General features: G+C 42.9%; 1 protein-coding gene across 2 annotated transcripts; it reads left to right on the top strand.

The window, feature by feature from the left end:
• The first annotated feature begins 54 nt into the window (after positions 1 to 54).
• fmnl1a (formin-like 1a) lies at positions 55 to 12407 on the top strand. 2 transcript variants are annotated; one of them, XM_085783920.1, is made up of 25 exons: positions 55 to 632; positions 3234 to 3317; positions 3664 to 3756; positions 3867 to 3934; positions 4433 to 4516; positions 4627 to 4761; positions 5520 to 5631; positions 5851 to 5927; positions 6027 to 6120; positions 6400 to 6474; positions 6557 to 6667; positions 7476 to 7625; positions 7718 to 7819; positions 8728 to 9316; positions 9632 to 9756; positions 9873 to 10075; positions 10162 to 10396; positions 10486 to 10554; positions 10633 to 10713; positions 10805 to 10934; positions 11036 to 11199; positions 11399 to 11500; positions 11599 to 11697; positions 11794 to 11908; positions 12017 to 12407. In XM_085783920.1, exons 1-25 carry the CDS (start codon positions 444 to 446, stop codon positions 12079 to 12081), a joined length of 3351 nt encoding a protein of 1116 aa, XP_085640046.1. In that variant the 5' UTR covers positions 55 to 443; the 3' UTR covers positions 12082 to 12407. The 2 variants fall into 2 exon arrangements, with proteins under 2 accessions (XP_085640046.1, XP_085640047.1); XM_085783921.1 differs by having other exon boundaries at positions 3664 to 3750; positions 3864 to 3934.
• Positions 12408 to 12569: the final 162 nt, after the last annotated feature.

The raw sequence follows: 12569 nt of genomic DNA on the forward strand, positions 1-12569 counted from the left end.
CACCTCCCTCTCCTTCCTCTCAGCAACGCAGCCATGTACTAACCTCAGCAGAGCAGAGCAGTTTTCGGTCAACAACTACAGAGAAACGTGTCTTGAGGTATAGGTGGGGCCTTTCCTTGAGCCCTCACAGGCTCAAAAAAAAAAAAATCTTATTCTCAACGGCATTTGTAAACAGAAAGTGGCAGGTGGATGCGAGGACAGACATGAGGACAAACTACCGTCTTTCATCACCCAACATGTCCCCGGGGCCAACGCGGCGACAGTGAGCCAGCAGCTTGATGTTCCTCTCACTGAAGACCCAAAGACTTGGTTTGCTTTAGGCTTGTTTGTTCTTGCCATTTCAGAGTGACCGTCTTTTTTTCTGTCACTCTGTTTTGGAATACACTGATTTCTCAGGAGTTTGTGCAAAAGCTTTCCCCCTGGATTACTTGTGGAGATTAGTGATGGGGAATGCGGCTGCAGGGGGTTTGGAGCAGCAACCGGCTGAGGGCCAGAGAGAGGCCAGGAACTCGGTCGGGGCAACTCCAGGAATGAGTGACCCCGCACCAACTTTGCAGAAGAAGCAGCCGGCTCCCCCCAAACTGCCCATGCCCCCAGAGGAGGAGCTGGAGGAGCGCTTCAACGTGGTGCTGGTGAGTGGCTATAGCTGCACAGACACAGACAATAAGGCGCACATGAAAACACAGAGATAGTGCACTTGGTGGAGATTGTTGCAGGAGGGACAGGAATAATTCAACATCTGTATTTTTAAATTGTTATAAATATCAAATGTTCTGAGTCCTCTTTTGAACATTTATGACTTACTTCTTCTGCCAGGAACTAATTCACACTCTAAATGTGGAGTCTGCTTTTTCCTGTCAGTCTTAGAAGATCTTAATCTAGAGTGTAGCGTGTACAAAGAGCCAAATGTACAGGTTTATAAACATTGGCCTTCGGTGGACTACAGGCAAAGTTTCATTTGACCTTGCATTTTATCATAAGCTCCTCTAAGAGTAGGAATATCACAACCCACAAGATTTTTTTTTTATCATCAATGTGTTATCAGATTCATCACAGCACTTCTTGCCCTCGCTGTGCGATTGGAAAATGTCAAAGTAGGAACATGGTGATTAGTGAACGCACAGGCAGCAGGCCTCAAGGGGAAGTTGAGCAACACATTTACATGAGAGAGACCATAAGACCGGAAAGCAACTGTTTCACCACTCTTACAACAGTCTTACAACAAGTTGGAAAACATAAGGCTTCACAATGAAGACTGTGAACATTCAGGGGCATCATATTCAAAGGCATTAAAAGAGGCTGTTTAGCATCAAGGACTTGCTCTTATGCTCATTGCTCAATATGTTTTTGTTATGTACTGTATCTGAACTGGAAGAAACAGTAACAACAATAGTAAATAATTTATTAATAGAATAATTTAGCTTAATTTAAAGATCTGTTTTTATGTGTTGTGTTATTGAGCAAAAAAAGCCCCAGAAGTGAGTTAATTAAATGCAATAAAGACCATAAATGTGATGTCATCCTGACCCTGTGTAACCTATGACATCAACACACAGTCTGACTCCACTGTCAACCTCCTCAGCTTTTACACCTACACTGGCTCCATTTCCTCATAGTTACAACGTTGCTCTCTGCTCCCCTGGTAAAAAAAAAAAAAGCAAAAAAGAAAGGAAAATAATTGCCTTTCATTTTTTATGATGCTGTATGAAAGTATTACATCATGGATTATCAGAGGGGCAAAGTCTTTTCTGTCTCTGGGTGAACAGAATGAGCTGAACCAGTTGACTTGATTTAAGGTACAAGTGAAGGACACGTTCACATAAACACACAACAACAAAAGGCATATTAAACGTAACCACCCACACAAAACAGTGAGAGACAACGAGAGACAAACACTTTCATAATGTTGAAGAAGATGACAAAAAGTCATTTGAAAATGTAAATGTCACCATGCTTAAGGGCACAAGCAGTACTCACAAGAGCAAAGGTGGCATGGCATTAGCTGACACCATGACCTCACTTCCTCTTTCAGGCAAAATACTTCCAATCCAAGACAGATGTCATTCTGTACTTTTCTTAAGTGTTAGAGTGTGTGTGTTGATCAACTCTGAGAGGAAATGAGTCGTTGTGCACTTTCCTCTTCTTCTCCAAATTGTTCTGCTACTGAAGGAGCGCTTTCTGTCACGCTCACGTAAATTAATACTGAACATGTACACAAAATAAGGCCATGCAGTTCATCAACCAAGTGCTGAAACCCACACTGAGACCCCACCCTTACCTCACCCAGGGCAGAGGCTCTAGCAGCAAAGCAATGGGGCCATTTCCGTTTCTACTTCTCTCTCTCTCTCTCTCTCTCTGTGTCTCTCTTTTTAAAAAAAGGTGTGAAATAGAAAACTTCAAATGCTGAATGTGCACAATAGCAGCCCAAAGGACAACACCCAGGATAAAGCAGTTACACACAAACTAACTCATTTGGTTCAGAATCAACAATGTTAACTTAATTTGGGTCCATTAATCCATCTGAATAGGGGGAAATTACCTGAAGGTCTGGACTCTTACATGTAACTGTAGGTTGATGGTGGAAACTCATATTGAAACTTTAACAGTAATGTCAACTCCTTAATCTGCACGAAAAGGTTGTGACAGTGGGTGGGGAGAAGCTTCATCTCAAGTCTCCATACAATTGAGGGGACCAGACAAAACTGTATTTTATTCTTCAATATTTAAAATTTTATGTCATTAATATTAATAACAATACAAAAAAAAAATCAAAACGTAAAATTAATTAAAAATGGTCTGTGGTGCTTAGGTTGCAATATACAGTCAAATTTAACCTCAAGTTTAGTTCAATAATTAGTTTGCTATGGTTACGTAATATAACCACAACAACTTACCGGTATGGTACCGGTACCCACTGACAACCATCAATACAGACATGTAAACACTGAGTCATGCGCACTTCCGGCAGGTAGTGAACACCCTTCTGTTTTACTTTTGAAAGTACATCTGTGGTTTTAAAAATGTTAACGTTGTTACATAAGCAGGAAAAATGACAAAAAATAGCTACCAGATAAAGATATAGCCTACCTAATGATAGCGGGCTGAGCAAAAGTGGAAATGTGGAAACGGGCTGTAGTGTGACAGACATGAAATGTATGGTTTCTTTCTGAGTCATTTACTGTCATCACTTCAGATTCTTTGAGTGTGAACATTTGTCTTGTTTCTTATTTCAGAGCTACATGAACTTGCCTCCAGATAAACTGAAGCTGTTGAGTCAATACGACAACGATAAGAAGTGGGAGTTAGTCTGTGATCAGGTGAGAGCTTTTTGTATTTTATTTATTTATTTATTTATTTTTTTAACCAATTTCACCTCATCAAACGTCATCAAACAGAGAAAGAGTGGATATGCGGTACAGAGGGAGCAGGGTGCACTGAGAAAACCTTTGCAGCACAGTCTGTGGTGGTGAGTGTGATAGAGGTGTTGGCATGGCAACAGTGAGCGGTTTGTGTGTGTGTGTTCTATTTACACACACACACAAACACAATATGAACGTCAGATGCTGCTGAGTTCAGGTGCCTCCGGTCTGCATATAGTTGTCAGGCTATTGATAAAAAATCTACGATCAAAAGCTTCAGTTTGACTCTGAATGTTTCCTACAGGAGCGTTTCCAGGTGAAGAGCCCCCCCTCCACGTACCTGACAAAGATCAAGAGCTTCTACCAGGACCTGGGAGGGGTGACTCGCAGGGTCAGTGTGAAGCAAAACATCTCTTCTTCGTAATATATTTTACACATTGTCATTTTCCTTGCTGCACAACTGACTGTGTCTTGACTCTCTCACGTCTTCTTCCCCCTCAACAGAAGAAAAGGATCCAAGATGCAACTCAGGTGCTTAAAGATCTGGAGATATCACTTCGCACAAATCACATTGGGTGAGTTTTTGAGTTTGGATGCATCCCACTTGATGTTTGATCATTTATTTATGTATTATTTTGGTTTATCCTTTACAGTTTTTTTTTATATTCCATATCTTTCTCATATTTTCATCATTTTTTAATCATTACTCAAAGATGTCTATTGCATGTGCGTTTCATAACTCCACAGGGCATCGTCACGATAAGTGCTGGAATTAAGTTTTCAATCGTTATTATTATGATAAGTGGTCAGTTTAAGTTCCCTGGGCTTTAAAGGACTGAAGCATATTTGCAACAGTAGCACTGGCCCAGTGAAAGCATCTACACAGCAATGACGATCAAAGGTTTTCTGATATAGGCTAAGCTGCTGGTCACAGTAGTTTTATTGATTATGAATTCAACATTACAGTCCAATCTCATCACAGAGCCTGTGATATCTGATGAATAAATAAATATGAAATAAATATTCCTCTATCAATGTTTCATGTCTCTGGTTTTATTGCTTTATTTTTGCAGATGGGCCCAAGAGTTCCTCAATGAGCAAAATAATGGTTTGGACGTCCTGGTGGAATACCTGTCCCACGCACAAAGTGACGCCTCGTGAGTATAGCAGCAGGGTGTGAACGCAACCTCAGGATCTGATGGTGCTTTTATAGTATGATGAAAAAAATATAAATTATTTTGTCTGTTAAAAATTCATTTTTTTGTAGGTTTGATTCAGAGAGCGTTGAAAATGGTGGCACCCTGTCAGAGAAAGCGAAGCCAGCCGAGAGGTCGATGGAGGACCTGACCAAGAGCTCCCACTCCCACGGGATGACGAGAGCCGCTCGTGCACTGACCGTCAGGTGAGAAGCAACTGACTGACTGTTTTAACGGTGTGTGTGTGTATGAAAAGTTCAGTTCACTCCACCACATCATGGATTCCTCTCAAAGAGGAACTTGGCGCTCATACAGTTGCACAGAGTCAGAAAACAGAATCACGTAAGAGAGAAGTGGTATAATGGTGCCACGCTGTAGCGTCACTCTCAGATTACCTGCTTATTTTGCATATCTCGGTTCAAAGCCACAAATTCCTCATAACTAGACATTAAATGTATCTCAATTATTAATTACTGTATATACCACTGTTTCCTATCTTATCTATTTGAAAAAAAAGTCTGCACACTGTTGTAGCTCCTCAAATGTTTATTGTAGGCTGTAAGATCAACATTTCGATCACATAGACCTTCGTCAGGATAAAGGACAAAGGAGACACCTTGCTCATATAAGTAACTGGTCCCAACCCTTTTTCAAAAAGTCTGTTTGTTTGTTAGTCCTGCACCTGTAATACTTTGGATTGGCGTGCGCTATCCCACTATTGTGTCCTATCTTATCTTAGACATTAGTTCCTCTTCAAACTGTTATCAAACTCAACTGTTGAGAGCTTCATTCTTTATTTTCCGTTCCACATGACACATGAGCTTGCAGACAGACACAGTGGATGTGCTATAATTAGCTAAATATACTCAGAGCTGTTTTCTGCAGTGTGTCTTATTATTTCAGGGGCCTCTGCACACGCATGAACTTTTGTTTAAGTTTCCACTGACTTGTTATCCCTCCACAGAATAAGCTCCACTATAGGGCACAAGATGCACAGGATGAAGTCCCAATCATCCAGCCAGAGAGATGACGTACACGTGTGCATAATGTGCCTGCGAGCCATCATGAACTACCAGGTAGAGCGGTTACATCCTCAGCTGTTCTTACTGTGCAGAAATCTGTTCTGTTTTTTTGTCAATGGGTTGATGTAATCACTCTGCAGTGTTATAATCTGCTGGATGAAAGAAAAACACTAACTTGCACAAACTAAACAAACACTTTTGCTGCATATTTAAGCACATCAACATCAACTCCCTAGAAGCAGCAGCTCTTTATTTTCCTTCCTTTTCTTTCAGTCTGGTTTTAACCTGGTGATGACTCACCCACGCTGTGTGAACGAGATCACCCTCAGCCTTAACAGCAGGAATCCCAGGTGAGTGTCTGTGTGTGTGAGACAGAGCATGTGTTATCTGTTTGTCTGCAAACATGTCCATCATTACCACCTCACCTCTGCTCTGCTCTGCTGCATCAGGACCAAAGCCCTGGTGCTGGAGCTGCTGGCTGCCGTGTGTCTGGTCAGAGGAGGACACGATATCATCCTCTCTGCTTTTGACAACTTCAAGGAGGTGATTTGACTTTTTCATAGTGATTTCACAGTAATGTGATGTGGCTTCATGTGACTGTCTGCTCTTTATCAGACATCTCGTCTCTCATTAGTCATCCTGTGACTGGCAAAATCATCTCCTCTCACATGCACTGTGTTCGTAACGATAATGCACAACGGTCAAAGCTGAACTGTTTACCTAGACTAGGCTACCACATGTAATATATCCATCTATGCCTGCTGATGCCCCCATGTGGCCCAAAAAAAAAGCACATTCAGAAAAGTTCATATTTGTTCTTAGGCAAGCAAAGAAAGGAACCGCTTTGAGAAGCTGATGGAGTACTTCATCAATGATGACAGCAACATTGACTTCATGGTAGGTCTATAACTCTTTTAGCTGCACATTAGTTAAGATGTAGATGTGCTTGAGCTTGAACTGTCATTGTGTCTTTTTCCAGGTGGCCTGCATGCAGTTCATAAACATCGTGGTCCATTCAGTGGAGAACATGAACTTCCGTGTTCACCTGCAGTACGAGTACACTCACCTCGGATTAGACAAGTATCTAGAGGTATGTATATATATATATATATGTTATATATATATTTTTTTTAAAGTCAGTTTGCCCACAAGACCCTACTCAGACACATTTAGATGCCAGCTGGTGAACATGGTGGAGCTTTAACAGCTCAAGAGTCAGATATTTCCCTCATGAGGTGGTGGAGGAGACCCAAAGTGGAGATAAAAGAGTGTGAATATTGAGTTTACGTTTTTACCAGGTGGCCAGAAACACCACTGCAGTATATAAATAAATGCTAACTGTTGCTGACTAACTGCTGGGCGTGGGAACAAGCAGCTGTTTGTTAACTCGTTCAATGCATCAACATGCAAATTTAAAGAAACAAAAAGCCACTAACAACTGATAAGTATCTGTAACTTCGTCGTGACTCATCACCTTTCTATATTTCAAAATTGTATGCACATCATATGATGAGTCTTCAGTAACTTGTGTCCAGCTTCAGGTCAGGTCTTGTGCACATCCTCTTCCTCATTAAGAAGGATGTGGCTGTTGCATGTTTGCTCAGTTTGTTTTTAAAAAAAAACTTTTTATTAAAGACAACTTGTACCGTGTACTGAAAAATAACTTCCCTGATTTAAAATTAAATGCTGGTTTCTAATTAAATGAACATTTTGTCTATAGAAAAATCAAACAGTGCAAAACTGAATGCTTAAAACAAGGGGAAGTAACAGGAGCTCCCAGTTACAGAATAACAACTTCAGTTTACATTATTACTTAATAACTTGCAACAAATATCATATGAGTTCGAGTGTATTTATTTCCAATAATCCATTACCTCTGGGTGTGTGTGTGTGTGTAGCGTCTGAAGGCAACGGAGAGCGAGAAGCTGCAGGTGCAGATCCAGGCCTACCTGGACAACGTGTTGGATGTGGGAGCCCTGCTGGAGGATGCTGAGAACAGAGGAGGGGTGCTGGAGCATGTGGACGAGCTGCAGGAACACAACGTACAGGTCAGTGGGAAAACAAAGACACAGAAATCTCAATGAGCCAAAACAAAACGTAATTACATTAAAGTGGTTGTTGTCTGTGCTCCGCGTTGCAGCTGAGCGCCCGGCTGCAGGAGATTGAGGGCCAGGCGACAGGGCGGATATCTGAGCTGGAGACTCAGCTCATGCAGGCGACCAAGGAGGCAGAGCTGCTCAAAGTAAGTGACACGTACAATGTTTGATACAATTAATCAGCCAGGGAAGGTGGGACGTCCGCTGTGATGAGGTCAAAAGAGAGGCACTTCACTTCATTTTAATAATCTTAATATGAAAGTGAAAATACATCATCTTCACCAGTTGGCAGCATGACAGTGTCAGTCTGTCGGTCTGTTCGGTCACTTGCTCCAACAGATATTTGATGAATTAAAGTCAAATGCTGAGAGACGTGTGTCGTTCCAAGAGGATGAATCCTAATGATTTTGGTGGTTTTCCTCCAGCAACACTTTGTGAAATGTCTCGACAAGTGCTGGATCGTTTGCTGTGAAATTTTGTGCACACACTCCCGTCCCCCTCAGGAGGAATTGTTCTAACTTTGATGACTTTCCTACTTTTTTTTCTACCCCAGCACATTAACACACTAAGCTAAGACTGTAAACATGACAAAATTATCTCTGTGTGTTATATGAAGTTAAGTAGTGTGTGCAGGGTATGGAAAGTATGGAAAGTATGGAATTTGATTTTATACATTTCCAGGTCTGGAAAAGTATGGAAAATGGAAATTATTGTATGGAAATATATTTATCTTAATACTTACCTGGTTTGGTCTTATCTGCAGTTATCTGGGTTAATTATTTTTGTATGCGCTATTGTACCTATATAGCTACAATCTCCTGGAAATTATTTGGTTACATAATGGCATACACATTCAGAATAATGAAAACAAATGATTAATTGCATGATTTTTTTAATATAATGCACAACTATTTACTCAAATGTCACAAATTATTAGAATTTTTTTACTGAGAAGTCTGGAAATTAGGGTCTGGAAAAAGTATGGAATTTGGAAATTTCAAGTGTGTAGGAACAATGTGTGTGTTATATGTGTTTTGTTCTTTTTACCTTAAAGGAAAGCCTGCGGGAGTCCTGTTCCCAGGTCAGTTCTTTGCAGCAGAGAGAGAGAGAGCGGGAGCTGGACAGGGAGAGGGAGCGGGACAGGGAGCGCCTCAGCACCTCGGCCCCTCAGACCTCCTCCTCGGAGCTGGAGCAGAAGATCCAGGAGCTGCAGGACAAGGGTCTGATCCGCCTGGGACGCACGGCCTCCGGGGGTCTGGACGTCCAGGTCGTGCCGGTCACGGTGGTCGAGTACGTCGAAGTCCCGACCCCGGCCGCGACCCCGACCGTGACCCCGACCTCAGCCGATCAGCCCAGCCCTGCTGGTTCTGCCCCTCCTCCTCCTCCACCTCCACCTCCCCCCCCTCCATGTGGTGGAGAACAGACTGCTCCTCCAGCTGCGGCGCCTCCCCCTCCTCCTCCTCCACCTCCTCCCCCCCCAGGTTCTGCTGGATGTCCACCGCCTCCGCCTCCCCCGCCCCCACCTGGTGCTGGACCTCCACCCCCTCCTCCCCCACCTGGTGCCGGACCCCCACCTCCGCCTGGTGGTGGACCCCCACCTCCGCCTGGTGCCGGACCCCCGCCCCCTCCCGGAGCTCCAAACGGTGAGGAGTCGGAGTGAGGAATGTGAAAAGTGATGAAAGGGATCTTTTTTTTTTCTTTTTACTTCTTTTTTTTTAATTTTAAGGAAAAATAACACGAAAAAGAAAAACAGCAGTGTCAGGGGGATACATGACTTTTGTTGTGGTATTACAATGTTTTTAACTTCATTCAGAGTCTCCAGTGGCATCTCTGCAGTGAGATTTCTACGTTGTCCATTTGTCCCATTTAGTGTTGAATCCCGTTTGTTGGAGTGGTGGAAGGGATCTTTAAAGATCACATGTGATGAATCAGTCCTCTTCCCTTTTCTTCCTCCTCAGGCCTCAAGAGCAAGAAAACCATTCAGACCAAGTTCAGGATGCCGTTGTTGAACTGGCAGGCCTTGAAACCGAACCAGGTGACCGGCACCGTCTTCAACGAGTTAGATGACGAGCAGGTCCTCGGGGTAAGAACACGCATCTCATCCTCTATTTGCTACTTGTTCTGTGAGGAATATCCTGAGAGAAAACTCAGTTTATGGTCATAAAAACTTCACTTTGTCTCTTGTCCTGTCTCCACCAGGAGTTGAACATGGATATGTTTGAGGAACAGTTCAAGACAAGAGCCCAGGGCACTCCAACAGACCTGTCCGCTATTAAGAAGAAGACGGTCCAGAAAGCCCCCAGCAAGACGTCCTTGATCGACCCCAACAAGGCCAAGAATCTAGCCATCACTCTACGCAAGGGAGGAATGAACCCTGGCGCCATCTGCACCGCCATAGAGACGTATGTGCTCTTGCATTGTCGGCCTTTTTATGTGTTCATGGCCTTACACTACACACCGCCTCATGGATTACTGCCGTTTTGCACAGGTACGACCAGAAGGCTTTGTCCATCGACTTCCTGGAGCTGCTTGAGCCCTTCATACCGTCAGACTTTGAGAAGAAGCTCCTGATTAACTACGAGAAGGACGGTCGCCCGCTGGAGGAGCTGACGAACGAGGACCAATTTATGTTGCGCTTTGGGAAGATTCCTCGTTTAAATCAGAGAATAAACACTCTGACTTTCATGGGAAACTTCCCGGACACCGTCAAACGCCTGCAGCCGGTCAGTTTGCCAGATGCGCCGTAGCTCGAATTGGATGAAACTGAGATTTAAAACATCTGTACTGACTTCTGTTTTTACTTCATCCACAGAACCTGAACTCCATCATTGCTGCGTCCATGTCCCTCAAGTCTTCAACTAAACTGAAGAAGATTTTAGAGGTAAGTGAAAGATAATACGACGAATGACGGGCCTTCAAAATGTGTGATATTTGCAGTAATCATCTCATTTCTGTTCAGATTGTTCTGGCCTTCGGTAACTACATGAACAGCAGTAAGAGAGGAGCAGCGTACGGTTTCCGGCTGCAGAGTCTGGACCTTGTGAGTAGCGTTTATTTCTAGAGATTTACTATTTCTATTCATGAGGACTTATGTAACCAAAACAATATTTTCCACTGTCTTCACTTTTCAGCTGTTGGAGACCAAGTCCACCGATCGCTCACAGACGCTACTGCAGTACATCACCAGTATCATCGAGGAAAAATACTCTGACTTGACCAACTTCCACACCGAGCTGCACTTTGTGGACAAGGCAGGACTTGGTACATGCACACACACACACACACAATCAGGCTGTCCAGTTATTGAGCTTGTTATATCAAGATTTATATGGAAACTAAACTCATCCCTCTCTCTTTTCCAGTGTCCCTTGACAGCATTCTCCAGGATATCCGCTCATTAGAGCGAGGGATGGAGATGACCAAGAAGGAGTTCCTGGTGCAGGACGACTGCCCCGTGTTGAAGGAATTCATCAAAACAAACAGCGAGCAGCTGGATGCTTTGATCAAAGACAGCAAGACAGCACAGGTTAGTGTGCAGCTCAATAATAATAATAATAATGGATTACATTTATATAGCGCTTTTCTATTGTTATCCAATACCCAAAGCGCGTACAGCAACCATTATTCATTCATACCACATTCACACCGGTGGTGGTGAGCTCATAGCGAATGCATCTCATCTCCTGTTAACCCACATACATTCCCTTTTGCTCATCTTCCCCCAGGAGGCTTACGGCTCTGTGGTGGAGTATTTCGGAGAGAACCCCAAAACCACGCAGCCGTCCATGTTTTTCCCGATGTTTGGACGTTTCATAAAAGCCTACAAGGTGAGGATGTGCAGCTGGTTTCTGATATTTATCAATCTCAGAATAATATGTGTTGCTATGAATGTTAACGTTTTCTTTTTCCACTGGATTGAACTCAGACAGCACAGCAAGACATTCAGCAGAGAAAGAAAAGGGAGAGCGAGAGTGAGGAAAAAGAGTCGTCATCTCCCAGCAGAGCCGGATCTGGATCACAGAAGGTAAGAGATTTAAGGTTTGGTGTGTGAAGGCATGATGTGGCAGAGAGTTGTATGAATGATTACATCCAACATGCTTTTATTTTGAAATGTCACTAGGGGCCTATGATGCCCAAGATGCCGCAGATGGACCTGATAGCAGAGCTGAAGAAGAGGCAGGTGAAGCCGCAGGTGCGCGAAGGCAAGGACGGCGCTCTGGAGGACATCATCACAGGTACGTTTCACATGACCGCTTCCTGGAGGAGACGTTTCAATCTTGCATGTGCTGCATGTTTGATATTTAATCGTGTTCGAAAATGTACCTTTATCTCTCGTGCCTCAGATTTGAGAAACACACCATACAGGCGGACAGATGGGCGACGGCCAGCGCAGCGCCAGGACACTTGAACCGTTTCTGATCCGAGACATTAAAAAAAACAAAAAAAACCTGGAATCACAGTCAAACATACAGACAAAAAAAGTGTTCTGTATATATTCTTACAGTTAAAATAATAATTTACCGTATGGCACTGTGTATTCTTTGTGTGTGAATTTGTTCTGTATATAGTATCAGTGGAAGTATTTGATATTTTAGTTCAACAGCTAATGAATTTGATTACAAATCTTGTTAAACAATAAATTGCAACTTGAGTTCTCCTGCGGTGCTTAATGCACACCTGTAAGAAAAAAACAATCCTGACTGTATTTTAAAATAAACCTATTTTCTAACCTCTCTTTCTGTCTTTGTATTTTCTCTTCAAAATAAGGGTTAGGGTTAGGCCTTTTACTGCATGTCAATCCCCCTCTCTCTGCCTCATTTCCTGTCTCTCTTAACTTACTATCTAATAAAGGCATAAAACACCCCAAAATATACTTAAAAATAGAAAAAATGAGCG

The sequence above is a fragment of the Trachurus japonicus genome, chromosome 8, assembly GCF_045865225.1.
Source record: "Trachurus japonicus isolate A0001 chromosome 8, Traja_1.0".
NCBI lineage: Eukaryota > Metazoa > Chordata > Actinopteri > Carangiformes > Carangidae > Trachurus > Trachurus japonicus.

Coding starts and splice junctions, on each gene's coding strand:
- fmnl1a (XM_085783920.1), top strand. CDS start 444: ATGGGGAATGCGGCTGCAGGGGGTTTGGAGCAGCAACCGGCTGAGGGC. Junction 5,928..6,026: donor CTTAACAGCAGGAATCCCAG/GTGAGTGTCTGT, acceptor CTGCTGCATCAG/GACCAAAGCCCTGGTGCTGG. Junction 6,668..7,475: donor GATTAGACAAGTATCTAGAG/GTATGTATATAT, acceptor GTGTGTGTGTAG/CGTCTGAAGGCAACGGAGAG.